This window comes from Gossypium hirsutum, chromosome A10 (assembly GCF_007990345.1).
Source record: "Gossypium hirsutum isolate 1008001.06 chromosome A10, Gossypium_hirsutum_v2.1, whole genome shotgun sequence".
Classification (NCBI taxonomy): domain Eukaryota; kingdom Viridiplantae; phylum Streptophyta; class Magnoliopsida; order Malvales; family Malvaceae; genus Gossypium; species Gossypium hirsutum.
The window spans coordinates 22,314,116-22,335,126 of NC_053433.1; the positions used below are offsets into that span (position 1 = coordinate 22,314,116).

Here is a 21,011-nt window from a genome sequence, read left to right on the forward strand (position 1 = left end):
ATCATGTTTATGACTTGGTTTTACTTCAATGAATGATAAGTTTTAGCTTGATTTTTGAAAATGCGGTGTATGTATTTGGAGATGAAAATGAATTTAAAGGTAATTTAAATGTGATAAAATCGATTTGGAACTTATTGATACAATATGGTGATGTGTGGGGGTGTTTTGAAGTGTCACCAAGTTTTAGTGAATCCTGTCGCAACTTTGGTGTCACCATGTCATGAATTTGCCTTCAAACGTCGCAACCACGAATTCCCCAACATCATGACTTCTTAAGTCAGGGAGTTATATCGCGACGTCCCCTGCTTCAACTTCACAACCACTTAGCCTTGTATCAACACTGCACCATTTTGATCCATTTTGGCTTCCAAGGTCTTGTTTTCAACCCTGAACATTTTCGATCACCCACAAAAAAATTCTAAATAGTTTTAAAATAATTTTTGAGCCTTCAAAATATTTTTATACTATTTTGAATATTTTTATTTAAATTGTTTAGAATTCTAATTTATTCTCAAATTCTTTAACCTAAATGACCTTGTTTTAGTCGACAAGCTTCAAACACCTATTTTACAAATTAGCATTGTCCACATATGTTTACAAAGACTTGAAATGATTTATAATGGTAATTAATATTTTTTCTAAACTCTTTTGACTTGATGAAAAGAATATTAACATGTTGCAAAATGAACATTTTATAAAAGAAAATTTTTACTAAAAACCAATAAATTATTTTTACTAAAAACCTAATAATTTATTAAAATAATATTTATACAGCTGAGGTAAATTTTTAATAAATCACAGATTTTGTTGCATTTATCAATTAAATTTTATAGCATTTTAACAATACTAATATTTAGATAATAAAAACAAACTAATATAAATATTTAATTTTTAAAATTATAATTTTTTATTATGATAAATATATAAATTTAAAAATTATTATTTAAAATAAAGGTGAATTAATATAAATTCATTTGAATTCGTTTAATTCAATGACATTAATAACGTATTGAATATTTAATATTTAAAATTCTATTCATTTAGGCAACTTTATATCCACATGTGCAGCTTTAATTTAATATATCAAATAATATCACAGGTCTAGAATTAATATCACGCTATTAGCATTAATGGCAATTTGTGTATAAAAGAATTGGCGAGAAAGCGAAAAATCGAATAGGAAAGTTTACAACACAATTTCTTGAGCTATAGTGTGAACATCCCTATCCTCCTTCATCACAATTAGTAGCTACTCCAGTGGATATCGAATTGAAGCACTTAGAACTCAGCACAATGACTGGAGGGCAACTCAAAATGGATAAAGCTTTCTTCCACTTGAAGGACTGCTCTTGCCTACTCTGGCTCTAGACCTTTACCTAGGCCTTTAGATAGTTAGCTCTTTAAGCGGGAAAAAACCCTTAGATCGTTGCGTTCCTTATTAACGCGATTATGGGTACGTAGTCCCTATGTACGGGATATGTACTAATATTATCGATTAAAATAATTAAGTTTAATTATAATATTAGGTTTTAGAGTTTAGAATTTAGATATAATTATTTTTTGTGTTTTTCCTACATTAAATTAAAATTATTGATGTAATGAATAAAATAAAAATTTTAAAATAAAATTGATGTAAAAAAATAATAATATTAAAAAATATATTTAAAATAAAAAGAATTAGAGCATGATTGGTTGAAGGTAATAGCTAAACCATTACATGCCTATTACTAACCTATTCTTCAGGCCAACTTAAACTGGCATTTGGTTCAACGTAATACCTTATTACGGGTGGATTCCATTCCGGACTTAAACAGAGATTTTTGGGGATTTCTATTCCGTGCCTTCTTCACCGTTTACCTATTCGTTGCTTGAAGAAACCTATTCTACCCTTACCAAAATTTCACGTCAAAAACACTCTCAATCAGCAGCCATTTCACATACCCTTCGACTCCGGCATTCCTCCCCTTCATCCAAGGTCAGGTAAACATTTTTGCTTCTTCTTCCTTCACATCATCTTCTTTCATTGTTTCATCATCTATCTCCTTTCTGCAGTTTCAACTACAGGGCAGCAAATTGACTTGGCACGAGCGCTTCTTGGTACTTTTCTTTTCCAATTTCTCTTCCGCAAAGTTTTGTTTGCTTATTAATTTCTGGGCTCCAAAGAAAGGTACCAAGAAGCGCAGATTGGGTCATTCAATCAGTCATAGAGGACAAAGAATTGGCTTCAAAGAAGAACAGTCATTCCCATGAACCTAAGAAGCTTTTGTTCCCAAATGGCTCCAAAACTTTGAAGGCTTCTTCTTCAGAGGTTGGAGGTGGTCACGGTGATGATGGTGATGGCCATGATGATGTCGAGAAGTTGAGTAGTAGAGCAATCAATGCCTCTATCGTTCTTGGATTTGACACGTTTGTTGTATCCAAGTTACTTATAATTGATCATGATTATTGGCATGTAAGTTATCTCCTAGGTTTTTCAATTTTTTTTTTTGCATTTTAATTCTATTTCCTGTTTTACTTAGAGTTGAATAATGATTCGTTTCAAAAGAGCTTTTTTTTGGTATGCTCTTGTTTTGAGAAGGGTATTTTTGCTTGGTAGTAGTTTTCCTTGGTTTCACTTCTCTCTGTGCTAGAGTTGGTTAATCTCTTTCGTTCGTCATTTTATGATTTTAATCTTGAAAACTGTTGAGGTGTTTATAACTTTCTAAACTAACCATGAAATCTGAAACATTGCTTGTAAAAGAAAAAGGGGGTCTTTATTTATGATTTGTGCTTTCTTGGAAATTTGAGGTTTATGCAGATTAGCTTTCAAAAACCAAGTGAAAGCTGGAGTCCTCAAAATAAAATGAAGTGAAATCTAAATGCTACAATATTGTTTTTTTTTCCTATCTCAGTATTTATTTGATTCTTATGAATGATTAACAGGGATGGACACTTTATGAGGTACTCCAATATGTTCCAGAACATAATTGGATTGCATACGAACAAGCTCTTAAAGCCAAACCAGTGATAGCCAAAATGGCAATAAGGGGGATAGTCTATTCAATAGGAAATTAGATTGCACAAGTAGTTTCTCTCTATTAATCCTTTAAACGTAAACATATATTGCATTCAGCTCATATTGTATAGCCTGTATGTAGTGTTATGAAGGAAAGCCTTCAGATCGGGCCTTGTTGGATTTACTCTTCATGGATCCCTTTCTCATTATTATTACCAGTTTTGAGAGGTAATACTTGTGGTTCATAGTTTATATGTTTTGCTGCTTTGAGTCATTTTTTTTCCATGGAGCACTGAAACACTTTGAGTTCCAGTTTCCTTTCGATGACTGGTGGGTGGTTCCAGCAAAAGTTATCTTTGATCAAACAGTTTGGGCTGCAATCTAGAACAGTATATATTATGTAGTTTTGGGGTTCTTGCGTTTTGAATCCTCGGCTAATATCTATAAAGAACTGAAGGCAACATTTTGGCCTATGCTGACTGTAAGAAGCTTTTCTTCTGTTTCTTTTGATGCATATTTTGGGTGTCAATGGTTGTGGTATGAATTGCAAACGATGTAGTCTACTCTACCCATGATTTTTGATATACTGGAATTCTATTTCATGCTTTATTTGTTAGAGCAGGATTTATCATATATGCTCATTTTTCTTTTACATTAATCACTATCAATGTAAAATGTCTACCTCTTCTCCATGATGTATTGGAGGATTCAACCTTTCTTAATAGGTGTACCTTAAAATCGACTTAGAAAAAATATTGTGCGGAGAAAGTGAAATCTGTATATTTTAATTTAGTACTATAGATCATTGGGGTATTGAAATGATCAAATGACTTTTATGTACTGTTCTTCTTACTTGATGGTTAACTTAACCACTTGATGTCAAATAATGCTCAAGAGCCTATTATTTGCCTATGCATTAGGGAATAAGAGACATTTATTTTTAGTATATAATTAGTAAAAAACCTGTCATCTTTCTTTAGGTCTTGAAGGAGGCCTCTAAGCTTTATACTGCAAGTTGGGTAAGGGATATTGGTCCTGATCTTAGACCAAACGATTCTAAGAAGGATGATGGGATTAAAGGTAAATCCAATGGAGATAAGAGTAAGAGTACAGAGATAGAACCTTCGACCTTGGAGGATATTGGTGAGGAACTTTACTTTGTGGTTTCTTATCTTGAAATGTTCAAATGTATAAGTTGTCTGTAATGAATCAAGAAGTATATAGCATGACTTGCAAAATATATGGCATATTATATGTGCAATAAACCGTTAGATTCGTGCTTGAGACATCTTATGGAGGTCAAGGAACAAAGTCCCGTAATGCTTGAGTTCAGTTAGGTTTTCATTTAAATTTCCCTTTTTAGTAGAACTTTTCTAGAGGTAGCTTGGAATTTATTCTTTGATTTCTTTTTCCCCTGGCTGCTCAGAGTCATCTGTGACTGCATTTTGTTTTATTTTGTTGTTGGCACCTGTGTTCAAGTCTTATATTTTACACTTCTATTGGCATATTTTTGGTGAATCCCTTCTTCACCAGGCCAAAGTTCAGTTGTTGAGGAAATATTAAATTTTCAACTAAAATTTTTTAGGCCAAATTTCTCTCTTCTCACCCTTTTGTCTCTCTTATTTTCCTAGTATTATAGTTTATCTTGTTGAATTTTACATTGTTTTGATGTTGTCTATGGAAATGATTTAATAGTGATTGCTGCAAGAGGAGGGATGGAGACTTTGAGGCCTGCTTTACAGAGGTTATACATGACAAGGGCTTCTGCATATAGAGATGCTCTTAAGAGTTTCATAGAAGGATATCAAGAGGTTATCCAGCAGATCATGGAGAAAGAGGAAGATTCTTCTAAAGCACAGCAAGAAGGCAATACTGATACAACTTGATGGCTGATAAGTGCATAATCGGAGATGCATGTGAGTACTTCTCCAGCATACCTATTGTAGATACAAGTTCGGAGATTTGGTGGAGCTAGGTTGGCATGAAATCACAAGAATGATACATGTCCTGAGAATTTTCCTGTATTGAGAAAGTGACCTTTAGAAACTACAAGTATAATGGAAATCTCCATTGACAATGGTGATGCTCTTTCCTTCTGTCACAATTTAAATGAAATGAGAATGTGAAGTGTAACATTATATTGTTTGTTATATGTAACAAAGTATCGATTAAAATTATTACTTAACTCATAAATTAACATTTAAATTATATAATTAATTCTATTTTAGTGTCTAAATTTTTTTAATCACAAGCTATTTATTACTTTTAATACTTTGTTTTTTTTATTGTAGAATAATTAAATTATTTGTTTCACTAATGATATTTTAGCACATTAAATATGTATTGCAATTTAAAAATAATAATGTAAGTTTTATATTATTTTTATAATATTATATATTATGATTTTTTAATTCATATAATAATTATTTTATTAAGAATGTTATTAAATTATATAATATTTTATTAAATTGTATTTAATAATTATTACATTAAAAAATGATTAAATTATTTATTTTTATTTTATTAAAATATATTTAATAATAATTTTATTAAAATTTAATAACAATAACAATAATTATCTATCTAAAAAAATTTAAAGCATTTTCAACGATTGTTTTGGTTGCTTATTACAATGCTTTTTTTTGTCTTGGCAGCCCTTTTTTTATTCATCTTTTGGATGCTATTAAAATGTTTTATTGATCAGAGTGATGAGGGGAGGATCTGGGTAGAATCACATTTTGGGGCAAACCGATGATTTTATTTCGTAATCTTTTCAATGTAAATACCAGGTCCTACCATACACTCATTTGTTGTCTTATTCATGTACAGTTTCTCTTTTCTTCCCCTTTTTTTTTGGTGGTTGAATTAAATATGAGAACTATGGGAAACTGAATAGAATATTTAAGGATATCGAGTTATTTCATTAACGCATTACTTTAACCTAGGGATAGATTGCAAAACCTCTGCACATTCAATCATGTCCTTCTACGATGGTGATTTCTAGAGAAAAAATATTGTAGTATTCTAATCTTATAGTGAATGATTTTTAGAGAAAAATATTGTATTATCTCATTAACGATTTCTAGAGAAAAAAATATTGTAGCATTCCAATCTTGAAAATTATTCGAGGAACATTCCCAGGAACATATGAATATTATGTTTAAATGTGAAATATAATTCTCAAGTTATTTATTACTTCTTATATTTTATTTTTTATTGTAGAATAATCAAATTATTTGTTTCACTAATGATATCTTAGCATATTATGTAGTGCAGTTTAAAAATAATAAAGTAGATTATATATTATTTTTATAGTATTATATATTATGATTTTTTAATTCATATAATAATAATTATATTAAGAATTTTATTAAATTATATTTAGTAATAATTATGGTAAAATATGATTAAATTATTTATTATTTTTATTAAATTATTTTTAATAATAATCTTATTAAAATTTAATAATAATAACAATAATCATCTACTTAAAAAAATTTATCCAAAGGTATTATGGTCATTTTAGTTTTTTTCCTTATTCTATTACAACATCATTCCATTCAACCAAACACAAGAATTCTATTACAGTTCTATTCCATTCCATCCAACCAGACAATTGAATTACTTATTACAGTTCTATTCCATTACAGCTCTATTCTATTACAGCTCTATTCCATTACAGTGAACCAAACGCACTCTATGGATTTCATACTTCCGCCATAAAGACAATTACGTTGTCATCTTCAATGCAGGAAAGCTATATAAAAACAAATTTTATATTAAAGTTATATTTAAATTTAAAAATGATCAACTATTATAAGATTAAAGTATGGTGTTTCTTTCTTAAATAATATTATATTAGGCATGCTTCTTTTTATTTTTTTTACAAAAATGAAGTTGAATTGTAGGGTTGAACAAAAAAAATTAAAAATAGACTTACTTAGCACTAATCTTGTATGATAATATCTTGCATCGCTAGAGGTGGGTGAGCAAAGAAAAGAAATATCCCATTGTGCTCCTCCTAATCTCCTTAGCTATAGCGTCAGCTGCCATATTTGTTGTTCTTGACACAAAATTGAAGCTTAACATATCAATCATTCGCCATCCAATTACAAATCTCTAACTCCAGTCAAGAGCTTCCCCTTTTTTTATTCCCAAGTATTAAATCCATTACCGTTTTACTGTCGCTCTCAATAACCAAATGACGCACCTCTTGCTCCCATGCCAATTGGAGTCCATCCACAATCGTATGAAGTTCAGCTTCTAACACCGAGTTAACTCCCAAATTTCGACCATACCCAAACATCCAATCTCCCTTATGATTCCTCACTAAACCCTTGGTAATAGCGATTCCAAATCCTACGTTAACTCCACCATTCGTATTGAGCTTTAACCACTCCAACTGTGGAAACTCCAACCTTGGGGCTGTCGAATCACACGAATCAAAACATGATTGCATAGCCACTCTTGCCCATGATAAACTCATCATAACCATTACATCTATACTAAAATTTTGCTCATTAAAAACAATCATATTTCTACCTTTCCACAATCTCCCTACAATATTAGCAAAAACTAGCTTCGGATGAATTCCTTTCACCAAATTTTTTTTCTCATTTAAGACATTATGCAACAACCAGTTCTCAAAATTCATAGTAAATAAATCATTATCTACAGTCTCCATACCATATTAGGCATGCTTTGAAATTACTTATATCAGGCATAATTTAAAAAATATATATATGAATCTTCAACTTTTAAAATAAAATGTAAGCCATAATTAAAATATCCTTTTTAAATTATAATATAAGCCATAATTAATATGTGAAATTAATTTTCCTTTTTAATACTTTTTAAGATATAATTTTCATAAATTTTTTGATAGAAAAAAGAAAAGAAATTATAACATTATTAAAAGATATGTCTATTAGATAATTAATGCATGATGGAGATTCTATATTTTTAAATTAATTATTTCCAAATCCTTAATTAGTTTTAGTTAATTAATAATTACATATGATAATTTTTATATGATGATAAATGGCACATTATTAAATATGTCACATTGGAATATTTTATAATATTAAAACATCAGATTGCTATAGTATTAGTGTATATATGTGTGGGTATATATATATATAAAAGATGTGTATCCAAGTAAGCTTTTATCTAAGTAACAATGGTTCATGAAATTAAATTAAAATGATGGTGTAATTTATTATTTTAGTACGTTAACCTAAATGAGTATATATATATTGGGCAGACTAAATGAGTATAATTTACTTGGAACACAAATAATAAAATTTTGAAAATTCATTTTTTCTTTAAATATTGCAACCTTAAACGCATTTATTAAGTTGAATGGCCATGAATGCACTACTTATGAATTAATACATGGGCCCATGAATGAAACATTTATAATATTTGTCACTAACTTTTTTTAAAAAAAAATTCTAAATTATTGTATTTAAATAGTAGTTGGTTATAGGTTTTAATCGGATATGTTCTTTTTAACATAATATCTAGAATTATTCATAGTCCCTCACCAACTTATAAATAAGAAAATAATGCGCTTTAGTACAACCCACATCCTTCTGTATTGGTGGTAAAACTCATTCAAATCGAGTTAAGACTCAATCACTAACAGATTGAATAATAATATAATTATTATAATTCTCGTTACAGTAATTTAAATATTGTGGATTAAAATATGTTTAAATAAATAATATCTTTTAATTTTATTAGCTAATATTAAGTTTAAATTTAAATTCAATTTTGAATTCAACCCAAAACAATTCACCTATTATTTTTTAAGAAAAAACGTTTCAAAATTTTCATCCATGGGAGGGGCTATAGCTGTTTTGAATGATTGAAAATGGTGGGCAGTATTGCATGGAAATGAGTCAGCACTTCGATCACCGACCACCTATTGTCTTCCACGTGTCATCCCAATCCATATCTCTCTATCATTGAATTTGGAGAATAAAACAAAGGTTACAATGTGTCGGAAGTCCCTATACATTTTAAAAATTACAAATTTAGTCATTATAATTTATTTTATTGAATTTGATTTCTTTATTTTTTAGATTTTAAAATTTAGGTCTAACTGTTAACATCGCTATATTATTTTTGTTAAATTCATTTTCAAAACTTTTTTTTAAAAATAAAAAATATTTATTTAATAGTCATGTAATTAAAAATATAATTTTATAATTAACTTGAATTTAATAAAAATAATTTAATAGTTAAATTTAAATTTAAAAATTTTAAAAAATATATATATAAAGACAAAATTCTCAATTCTTACCAAATATAAAGACTTTTAATACATTTTAACCTTAAACAAACTATATAAATTATGTCCACTTTCCACGTCATCCTAGTTGACTCGCCCACCACAGCCACAAATATTGCACCCTCCTTGTTGAGTTGACTCACCTATTTTCCATTTTCAACTACACTAAAATTTGTTTTAAATTTTTTCCTACCTTGAAAAAAGAAAACAATACTAACATATTATTTGGCTCAAAAATAAATGCATGTAGAAATTATATTTTAAATAAATAAATTACAAAAATTAAAAACTAAAACAATATAATGAAATGATGGAAAGCGAAAAGTTCAATAATTGTGGATAAATATTATAGACAAAGCTGGATGGATTTAAACGCTTATATCTCCTATTTTTTTTTATGTAAGTAATTTGATAAATTTATTATTAGTTAATTCGTGATATCAATTAAATTATAGTATATGAAAGGAAATAATTTATGTAATAAATAAATTGATATGAAAAATAAACGAAGTTTTAGTTAAAAAATTCATAGTCTTAAGTTCAAATCTTATTATATATATATTTTTCTTGATTTTACATAAAAATACTAAAAGAATATAAATACTCTTATAGTAATATTTTTTTATTTTATAAAAAAAAATTTAATAATTTCATAATTAAATTAAATTTAATAATACCATTTAAATTCTATTGTAAAATATAATTTGATAATATTTAACTTATAGTCAATCAGATATCCAGAATATTCATATAAAAGAATGAATGTGAAAATTGAAATTGTTGTGTAAAGTGAGAAGTGACCTTTGATAAAATTGCAAGCATTGGGGGAAACAAAGTATACTTATTTATAGATTTGTGCTCCCACTTGAAAATTCATTCTTATCCCTAAATCTCAATTTCTTTTTATCATTTTCTTATAAAAAGGTTTGGGTTTTTTTTTCAGAACTGAGCAGATTGACATTTTTTTTAAAAGATAGATCAAATGAGCAAATAAATTAATATTCAAAAAAAAATCTTTATTTAATGTTTGATAAGTAATTGGTGTAAATAAAGAAGGATATAAGATTGAAAAACACCAAAGTTGAATGTTGTTTGAAATTAAAAATAGGATCATCAGATGAAACAGACAGTTGGGATATATGGGCACATGGATTTGCTAACTTCCACCATGGTAGTTGGATATTTTTTATTATAAATTAACACTAAATCAATTAAAAAGGTATGAAAAAAAAATAGGTATTCTATTGAACAAGGATAATTGAGCAACTTTCTATGAATTTGAGAACCTAATCATACATGCATACATACCAATTTTATTAAAATTTGATCAAATAAACAAATGGTTAATTAAAAATAACTCTATTAATAAATATATTTAAATAATTTTTTAACATTAATTTTATTATAAATTCTTATCAAGAATTAAATAGTAATATAATACAGTTCAGCATACTCGAACTTATGTCCTCTTACACTGAGAACAATGTTAATGCTAATCGAGTTAAAACTCAATCAAAGAAATAATTTTTTTTTAATGTTTCACTTAATTGCATATGATATATTTATCAAATTTAAAATACTCAAAAATAATTCGTTAACAAATTCTTACTCTTCTATTTTCTTTTTAATTTTGTTAATTTATTAATAATCTGTAGCAAAACACCAAAACCCATAAAGAATTACCAGATTTTCAATTGTGACATTAATGACACACAGCAATTACACTCATGATTAAGTTGAAAAAATTAAAAATATTGCATTAAAAACAAACAAAATTTTAATTTAAATAGTAAAATTGAAGCTTTAGAGATAATAGAATCTTTAAGTTCTTAGACATTATATAAATATTATATAATAATATAAAGAATAAAATATCATCAAATTAATATTTATTATTTTATAGAAGTATGATTTTTAATAATTTTTTAATTAATTTAATGCTGGTCACTTCGTGTGACTAAGTATAAAAATTATATTAAAAAAGCAAAGATTTTGATCTAGAAAATGAGCAAAATTACTTTTATTCTTTTTTAAAGATTACAAATATAAATAAGTAAAATTAAATCGATACAAAGTATAAACAGATTAAAAATTAAAATAATTTGGACCAAAGTTGATCTATTAGACTAAAGTTTACATATAACAACACCACGTAATAAGAGTTAAAGTTGAGTCCTCTCTTTAACAACAATTTCGGTCCTTTATTGGCCGAGTTATTTTTTTTCTTAATTAAATATTAGTAATAGTAATACAATAAAAATATTATAGAAGTTCTTATATTAGGAGATAGACTGCATTTATTTTTATTTAGTTAAAAATGGGCAATTAGTTTCTTTATATTAGATCAAAGAGTAAACTAATTCTTTTTATTAAAATTTACATATATTTTTACTCTTAAAAATTGGCGTGATTGACAGAATAATTACATGACTCGTCACGTATATCTTATGTTGACGTACAAATATCAAATTTTAACAATAAACTAATTTACTTTTACATTTAAGATATCATTTTTTTTAATAAAAGAAATACACTATAATTTAACTTCGAGAGCTTTCATTATACTTCTATCTAATAGTACTTTTCTGTTGATATTTAATATTATAAGTTGGATAAAAATGAATAAACAGTATTTTTTTAATACTACTTTTAGGACAAAAAGATAATTATAAAAAATAATAATTAAATAAATTACGCGGCTGAAAATTTGGCAAAGAGTAAGAGCCCCTTTGGATACCAATGCACAGCAGCGCGTTGAATTTTTTCCTCTTTATTATCAACTTGACTGCACTGGGGTGGACTGAGACAGCCTTTGGATGCCAAGGCTTCCAGCACAGTGAGGGAATTCTACTGCACTGGACAGCCTTAAGCAGACTGGTGATAAAAGCATCAGTTGGGTGTAGCTGGGGCAATAGATATTTTTAGAAGACAATAACACCCTTGTTGCTGTTTCTGTTGTTGCTGCTGTTGGTATTGTTGATAATGGGAAATGGGAATGGGAATGGGAATGGGAATGGGAGGAGGGAACGGTGGAAGAGGGGAATCGATGGAAGAGGGGAGATGGGAATGGGAAATGGGAGGAGGGCACGGTGGAATGGGAAATGGGAATGGGTATTGCATGGGAATGGGAAATGGGAGAAGGATACGGTGGAAGAGGGGAATGATGGAAGAGGGGAGATGGGATTTCATTGTATTTAAAATTTTAAAAATAAAAAATATATGTAATGGATTTTAAAAATAAAAAATACATGTAAGTGTATTTTAAAAATAAAAAAATATATGTAGTGTATTTTCAAAATAAAAAAATATATGTAGTGTATTCTAGAAATAAAAAAATATATGTAGTGTATTTTATTAAATAAATTTATAAATTCACATATTTTAATAATTTAAAAAAATAAAATAATTTAAATAACTTCTATTATATATCAATTCTAATCTGATTCGTTTGAATCCAAACACACACTCCACCATTGTTTCTAATCTCACCGCTACAGTATCCAATCTCACCGCTACAGTAACTAATCTCACCGCCACCGCTATTTTTAACCTCACCGAAGGAAACACACCGCCCATCCAAACTAGCCCTAAGGTTAACACGTGCCAGACACCCACCACTTTTGTTGTTATCTGCAAACGGAGTTTATATAAGGGAATCAAGCAATGCATAATGCTCTCAAACTTCAATCCAAAATTACCCAAAGAAATTAGAAACCCTTCTTTTCAATTTATACCGAAATTAGAAAAACACTTTTTCATTGTTATTATTATTCCTCTTTTATCCCAAATTTATTTTCGAAATTTTGCTTTACGGCTTTAGATCTTAGAGCAAGAACGGGGTTCTTTTTTGTTCCAAGATTTCTTGGTGTAAATCTTTTTATCTGGGTTCATAAAAGGTTTGATCTTTAGGTATTATTGATTTTAGTTTGAGTTCTCTGTTGGAAATGGAGGTCTCGGTAATTAGGAGTTCTTCACAGGCAAAGATCTCTAAAACAGAATTAGGATGCAGGGATTTAAGGTTTTGTTTTGGGAAAAGTAATGATAAAAACAAAATATTTTCTCGGAAACCAAACAGTGTTTGCTTTGAAAGCCAAATTTCGAGGTTTAGAAAAGCTGGGCTCAGATTTACGTTGAAAGCTGTCCACTCTGATCCCGTTCTTGAATCCAAGTCTCCTGCAACTTTCAAATCTGTAAGTTCCATTTTTTCCCCTTCTTTTTGGCTTTTTTCCCCCTCAATTTTGTGTATTTTCTGTTCTTTTTATTCTTAAAAATAGATTATCAGTTTGGTGTTATTTGTTTTAAATTGATAAAGTTGGAACCTTTTTTAAGCTAAGTTGGGACGATTTGAGCTCTATTTTGGGTAGATCTTAGATAATAAAAATTAGGTGTAATTCCGCTGCAGTCCCTTTATTCTTCAATCTTTTGAAATTTAGTCCCTCTGTTTTTACTTCCAAGGAGTTAGCCTTCTACTTGTCTGGTTTTTAAATTGGACTTTGATATTTAAATATTAAAATGTAGCATGTTCAAATTTAACGGAAATTTATTAAGAGTGCTATCTATTCGATTTTAATTTTCAAAAACGAACAAGTAGTGGGACTAAATTTATGGTATTGAAGCAGAAGGATTAAATTAAAAATTATATATTTTAAAAGCAAATTGTTTCATGTTTATTCTTTTTGACAAGTGTGAAGAAATTTAGTATTTCCATATCAATACTTGTAGAGGAATTAAAGTGAATATAGCCATCTATTTATAGTTACTTCGTAGTTTTCTAAGCTGGTTTTAGTGATGAATTTAAGGTATTTTTATTTATATCTACATTTGCATTTGATGCTTGAATCTTTGGAATTGATATGCAGTCATTCTTTATTGAAAGCCATGCCTTAAAAACTTTTGTTTTAATGCAGATTCTGGCTGAAAAACATCATAAAATTGAATTGATAAACAACTGTATTTGGTTATGCTGATTGTTGCAAATTCTGGTTTTTCTTTTTCAGCTTGATAGGCTAAGATTATTTGTTGGTCTGCCTCTAGATGCGGTTTCCGATGGCAATTCGGTAAACCATGCCCGGGCAATTGGGGCGGGACTGAAAGCTTTGAAACTTTTGGGTGTGGAAGGTGTTGAATTGCCTGTCTGGTGGGGAGTGGTCGAAAATGAGATGGGGAAGTATGACTGGTCAGGCTATCTTGCTGTTGCTGAGATGGTTCAGAAAGCAGGTCTGAAGCTTCACGTATCGCTCTGCTTCCACGCTTCGAGTCAACCGAGAATTCTGCTTCCCAAGTGGGTAACGAAGATTGGCGAATCCCAATCAAGTATCTTCTTTGCGGATCGTTCAGGACAGCATTATCAGCAATGTCTATCACTGGCTGTCGATAATCTTGCTGTTCTTGATGGAAAGACTCCGATTCAAGTCTACCAGGGCTTTTGCGAGAGCTTTAAGACCACATTCTCACCTTTCATGGGTTCTACCATCACCGTAAGGGGTTGTCTGTTGAACAACTTGGTTAAATAAGCCATAGACCCTATGTTGGTGTGCTGATGTTAATGGCTTCTGTGTTGTGGTTTTTCAGGGCATTTCAATGGGTCTCGGACCAGATGGTGAGCTCCGGTATCCCTCACACCACAAGCCTGCCAAGAGTGGCACGATTACTGGAGGCGGGGAGTTCCAATGTTATGACACAAACATGCTTAACCTTCTTAAGCAATATGCTGAAGCGAATGGAAACCCATTATGGGGTCTAGGTGGTCCACATGATGCCCCTACTTATGATCAGGCACCGAACTCAAATAGTTTCTTCAAGGATCACGGTGGGTCGTGGGAAAGTCCTTATGGTGACTTCTTCCTTTCCTGGTACTCAAGCGAGCTTGTATCTCACGGCAATCGTCTCCTCTCTCTTGCCTCATCCATTTTTGGTGATACTGAAGTCAATGTTTATGGGAAAGTCCCGTTGATGCACTTGTGGTACAAAACCCGGGCACACCCTTCTGAACTGACTGCCGGCTTCTATAACACGGCCTCAAGAAATGGCTATGAAGCAGTTGCAGAGATGTTTGCAAGGAATTCATGCAAAATCAACTTGCCTGGAATGGACCTGTCAGATGAGCACCAGCCACACGATGCTCTTTCTAGCCCTGAATCATTACTTGCACAAATCCGAACAACGTGCAACAAGCACCGGGTTGAGGTTGCCGGGCAGAACCTGGCCCCTGGAGCTCCTGGTGGTATAGAGCAGATTAAGAAAAATATGTTGGGTGAGAATAAAATAGACTTGTTCACTTATCAGAGGATGGGAGCTCATTTCTTCTCGCCGGAGCATTTTCCTTCATTCACTGAGTTTGTCCGAAGCCTGAGTCAACCTGAATTACATCCAGACGATTTACCCTCGGATGAGGCAGAAGCTACTGAATCTGTACAAACGAGTTCGGATCCAAACATCCACTTGCAGACAGCTTAGCAAGAGGTAAGAGAACATAGTTACGCGTATATTGTATTCTTGTAAGTACTAAATTATTGAATGGGGAGAAGATTGTACTATTGGACTTTCTGTATACATCTAAGCAGATATTTCCTTTTGCTAAAGGACCTTGGAATAGTTTCGTGTTCATCTTTTATACTTGTAATGGGGTTTTTGACCCCAATAATTAGGGGTCTCTTTCTAGGGATTTGCTCATGTTTTTCTGGGCCCTTTTCTCGCGTATATTGCCTGTAAGAGGTTCTTAGAACTTGGAAGTTTTTCCAGGATTGATACAAATTAGTTAAATAAACAGTACTCTCTCTCTCTCTTTTTTCTTTTTCTTTTTTTTCTTCTCATGATTTGAGAAAATCCAAAATGATTAGCAATTCTGTACCTTTAATTTCATTGCACCATTCTTTATACATATACCTGCTCCTGAAGAAAAGGGAGAACATCCTAATACTACCATTTTTATTTTTTTTAATGCTTTTTCATATATTTTGAAGGGTATTTTGAGGGTCATACCTTCATAAAATACATTGGACACAAATATCTAATATGGATATTTCAAGATGGATATTTAAAATATATATATATAAATAAAAAGTGGAGCAATAATGTGGATGATGATTTGCATGTGTATTATTCCTTGATAGGTAGATTGACACATCAGAGCTCAACATCACAAGTTGGATGCCATTGCTGATATTTAAGGTATCAGTTTCATTGTTTCAGGGATTAAAATGTGATAATAAAAGCAGTGGGTAGAGCAGATGAAAAGTTATGCTGGGAATGGAAAACAGGTTTACTCATTTTTTTCTAAAGTAATTAAATACAATCCCTGTTCATGATCCTACATAATTTTTATTCACAAGCAATTCTAGTCTCAAAGCTGCTGAGGCAGATAGCAAAGGCTTGGAATACCGAGATCGGATACCGATAATCCATGGTAAATAAATCCTTCCCCACTTTACCAAATTGGAGGATGATCTTCTCATGTTCTGGCCCTGCCGGTCCGTTCTCTGGTGAAGCCACCAATTGAAAGTTTTTCACTGAAGCAATCGTGACTCGTCCATGGAAGTTCAAGCACCAACACTGGAGTTGCTCATGCCACCTTGGAGCCTTATTTATCAACACTAGTCCACCATTCTTTTGATCAGATACAGAATTCTCCATGCTAGCTGATTTCGAAAGAAAGCTAGTTGGGGTTGATTGATATGGGTTCAACTCAGCTTGGGTGGTGGGGTCTAATCCTCCTGGTGCTATTGAAGTTGCTGGGATGGTGTTCATATTACACTGCATTCTCCTTGGGCCCCTAGAAGTCATTAAAATACATTAATGTTGGTCTTTTTGTTGTTTGGATTCTTCATTTTTCTTAATGCACACGTATTCAGATATGGGTCATACTGGCTTTAGGAACATAGACTTGTATGAAAAAGTGAACAGAAAAGGGATTTAATGCATGAGCTAATCAATAATGATGGATCAATTATTGGCTTGCTTATGAAATTACCAAAACCTTACGCAAAATAATGGCAAACTCTTACCTTGAACCTAACATATTCAATTCATATGAAATGTGAGCCATGGGGTAGTTGCTAGAAGGTGAAACTTGTCTCAAATTTGCTAGCCTAGAGGACCTACTTTTACCCATCTTTGCACCAGCTTGAGGAGACTGTCCATCAAAGACAGTGAACTTGGTCCCTAAAAAATTTGATCTTCCCAAAAGGAAAAGACATAAGAGTTGAGAATTGCAAGACAAGGCAAACGGAACAACCAAATCTATACAATTTTGTTGGTTATACATCTCACTGCTCACCTTAATCTCCCAGCATAAGTATTTGTCCCCTTCGAGAAATCCTCGGCCAGTAAAGAGATGATATAATCTGTGCAGGTCGGACGTCTACACTTGCGAGCAGCAAGAAGGAACTTCCCGCCATCGGATAGCGCTGCTGTAATGAAATGAAAAATCCCAAAGTGTTACAACTTGAGAAGGAAAATTTATGAAGATACCAGTCCGTTATCCGATCTAGTGATCGAATGGAATGAATTGCACTGGAAGACATTCATAACTAAGATGGAACAGGCAGAATAACCATAAAAACAATGTAAAAGAAGAAGAAAAACTCACAATTAGTTAAACCAAGGTAAAGGTAATATGTTTGGGTAGATCGGTTTCTCTTTATGAAGCACTGTAGGAGAGAATCCTTTGGACCAGGCTGCAAATTAGATTCGTAAGTTAATGAAATTCGAAATAAATCGATAAATAGAAACACAAACTAAAGCTACTTAGCTTCTATATACAACACATAACTTGACACGGTTTCGGGGGCATACACTTAACACTCGCACCTCAATCCGAGCAATATAATTCCATAGCTTTTAACCGAATGTAAAGAGTATAATAGTAGTTGAAGAAAGGAGCTTGCTTGCAGACATGGGGATAGTGGTGGCAGCTAGCTAATGATTAGTGTTAGCTCAACACTAGTTGAAAAAGCTAAAAGTGGTCCCAAAACTTGAACCACTCTTCAAGTGGAAGTCTATCTATTAAGCTATTGCATAAAGGAAACAATGATTAGAGAGAACCATGATGGTCCCAAAACACTTTACTGATAATGTGAACTTGCCTTGTCTAGTGGTCGAATACATGGTAGACACAAATGGTTCAAAACACATGCTAGATCCAAATCTCACCCCCCCTCCCCCCGAAAAAAAAGAAAAAAAAACTCACCAAAACATACATCTCTATAAGCAAATGGACAAGATCCTTAGTCAAGTTTCCTAATCTATGGAACTCAAAGGCATATCCATTGGGACCTTCGTATCTCCAAAAATCAGATCAACAGGCACACAATTTTCAATTCAAGATCCCCAAGAAGATAAAATCCTCAGAAAACATGGGAAGAGACCACCTTTCCAACCCTTGAATGAAAATAAAAATACCCAGAAAATAAGAAACTAGGAACCGAACCTGTTTAACAGAGATGGGGAAAGTCAATTTCCCAGAAAGTTGAGGAAGTTTAACAATCTGTTGAATAATAAACCTCCAACACCTGCAAACACCAGCACAAGCCACCACATATTTCCTTTGAGGCCAAATACTTTCGGATTCTTCAATCCTTAAAAGAACTTCCCATAATAATTCTTGAGGCAGGTTAGCCCAACAGCAGCCACCCTCAGCCTCCACTTCATTGGGAGTTTGCAGTTGGTCTTGAACCACCCGGCGTGACCTTAACCTGGCAATGCACTTTATCGCCATCAATAAGCACTTAACTGGAGATTTTTTCTTTTAGTGGGAATTTGGTTTACTGTGTTTTTGCATGAAAATTGGTTGGTTTTTTGGAGGAATATATTGAGGAAAGAGATGGAGATTTGGATAGGGAAATGGAAATGGAAATTTCCAACTTTTTCAAGTGTTCAGCGTTTTGAGCAAAATTAAAGAAGACTTATTTGGTGTAAACTTTAGACGGTTTTTATGGGGAAAAGTTTGCACCTTTCCCACTTTCAACGTTTTCTAATATTAAAAACATGTCCCTTTTCTCTTCTTTTTTGTTATTATTTTTTTAAGAAAAGTTGTTTATAATGCATAAATTTATTTTTGTTGAGTAAAGACTTAATTATAATAAATTGCATGATTTATTTACAAATATTAAATTAATTTTTTTATTGGTTCATAAATCTTAATTTGTAATTAAAAATTATTTATTGGTTCATAAAAAAATTTGTATTAGTAGATGCATTGTTTTCTTATTAGAATTGGTATGTATAAATAGTATGGGTAGGTTTGGATGGTTGATTGGGTGTGGTATGGTGCGGTGTATTTAGCTTACTTTTTGTCTCATGCTATAGTATCGTTACAGTATCTAATCTCACAGTCACCACTATTTTTACATTAATCGCAGGTAAACATATTGTCTATCCAAACTTACCCTAATTAATTTGTTATATCATTTTGAATTTATCGATAATTTTTAAAATATATTTAATATATGTATATAAAATATTTAAAAATGTCAAATAAATAATATTAAATAAAGTTTAAATATAAAATATTTATGCATCACAATGTTGTGATAGAAAAGGCTTTATCATATAATATCATAATAGTAAAAAGTTAGAAATTTTACATTTTTAATATTGTTCATATACTAACCGGTGCATGATGTTTTGGTTGGGAGGAATAGGTTAGTGCAATTAAATCTATCTATCTATACTATTATTTAATAATTGAATTGGTGATACGAGTTAATTGGCATCAATTCAGTTAGAGAAATTATAGAAATGTCTATCCTTAATTATTTATAATTTGAGGGTATTTTAATCTTTTTTATTTTAACAAAAATCAATAAAAAATTGCATATATTGGGATTAGAACCTACACCAATTGAATTAGTCAAATATTAAATTTACCATTTAACCAAATTTTTATTTTAATATGTACAATTTATTTTTTCGTCAATTGTATATCTATATTTCTATTTAAACTTTTTAATGAGTTAGTGTCATGAGTCAACTGAGCACCTACTCGGTTAGGAAAATTACAAAAATATTTTTCTATGATTAAATTAAGTTATATTATTCGTTGATAAAAAATATATTATTCGAGGGTATTTTAGTCTTTTTATTTTTTAACAAAAATCAATAAAAATATGTATATGGTGGGATTTGAACCCATACCTGAATTAATAAAATCTTAAATTTACTACTCAAATCAAAGTTTATTTTAATTTATTTTATACATTTTTATTTTTAACATGCAAAATTTATTTATAGAAAATAAAAAATTATCCATAATGAGGTTTAAACCAAATGATTATGCATATAAAACTTTGATTTTTACCATTTGAACTAAAACAATTTTTAATTTTTAACTTGATGTATTTTTGTCTTTAAATTTTGTTTTACTCACAATTTAATCTAACTTTTTTATTTTAATGTTATACATATTTCATGTGCTATTATTAGTTAGTTTCAATTTACAAACCATACATTGAAGTTTTTTCAAGTTTTATTTATGCTCGTTTTAGTCCTTCCATTGCTAAAACTTTTGCCATTAGGGAGGCCTGTCAAGGTTAAAATCTTTGGCCTTCGATAGTTTTATAGTTAAGTCGGATTATCTACTTGTAATTTTGATTTTTTTCACCCCAATCATTTGATTTTTCTAAATTAGATGTGTTGTTACGTGATTATTTATTGATAAAGAATCAGTTTCAACACCTGTCCTTCTGTTGGACTCGTCAGTGTGCCAACAAGGCGGCTCATTCC

At 30.7% G+C, this 21,011-nt stretch overlaps 3 protein-coding genes across 6 annotated transcripts; 2 read left to right on the forward strand and 1 right to left on the reverse strand.

The window, feature by feature from the left end:
* Positions 1-2,077: 2,077 nt before the first annotated feature.
* Positions 2,078-5,133, forward strand: LOC107895765 (uncharacterized; the record flags this gene model as incomplete). Its single annotated transcript, XM_041078986.1, has 3 exons — positions 2,078-2,452; positions 3,976-4,138; positions 4,691-5,133. Coding segments are annotated over 3 exons (729 nt in total), but the record flags the coding sequence as incomplete, so codon positions are not given.
* Positions 5,134-12,940: 7,807 nt separating this feature from the next.
* Positions 12,941-16,056, forward strand: LOC107897543 (inactive beta-amylase 9). The gene is made up of 3 exons (XM_016823031.2): positions 12,941-13,480; positions 14,288-14,767; positions 14,862-16,056. Exons 1-3 carry the CDS (start codon positions 13,235-13,237, stop codon positions 15,744-15,746), a joined length of 1,611 nt encoding a protein of 536 aa, XP_016678520.2. The 5' UTR covers positions 12,941-13,234; the 3' UTR covers positions 15,747-16,056.
* Positions 16,057-16,539: 483 nt separating this feature from the next.
* On the reverse strand, positions 16,540-19,291 carry LOC107897544 (tubby-like F-box protein 3). Of its 4 annotated transcripts, none has more exons than XM_016823032.2 (5): positions 18,718-19,291; positions 17,878-17,965; positions 17,566-17,698; positions 17,294-17,464; positions 16,540-17,061 (listed from the first exon to the last, which is right to left on the reverse strand). In XM_016823032.2, the coding sequence occupies exons 1-5, from the start codon at positions 19,003-19,005 to the stop codon at positions 16,611-16,613; spliced, it is 1,131 nt and encodes a 376-aa protein (XP_016678521.1). In that variant the 5' UTR covers positions 19,006-19,291; the 3' UTR covers positions 16,540-16,610. The 4 variants fall into 4 exon arrangements, with proteins under 4 accessions (XP_016678521.1, XP_016678522.1, XP_040934922.1 ...); XM_016823033.2 differs by having other exon boundaries at positions 17,566-17,695; positions 18,718-19,241; XM_041078988.1 differs by lacking the exon at positions 18,718-19,291 and adding an exon at positions 18,061-18,435 and having other exon boundaries at positions 17,566-17,695.
* Between the last annotated feature and the right edge of the window lie 1,720 nt (positions 19,292-21,011).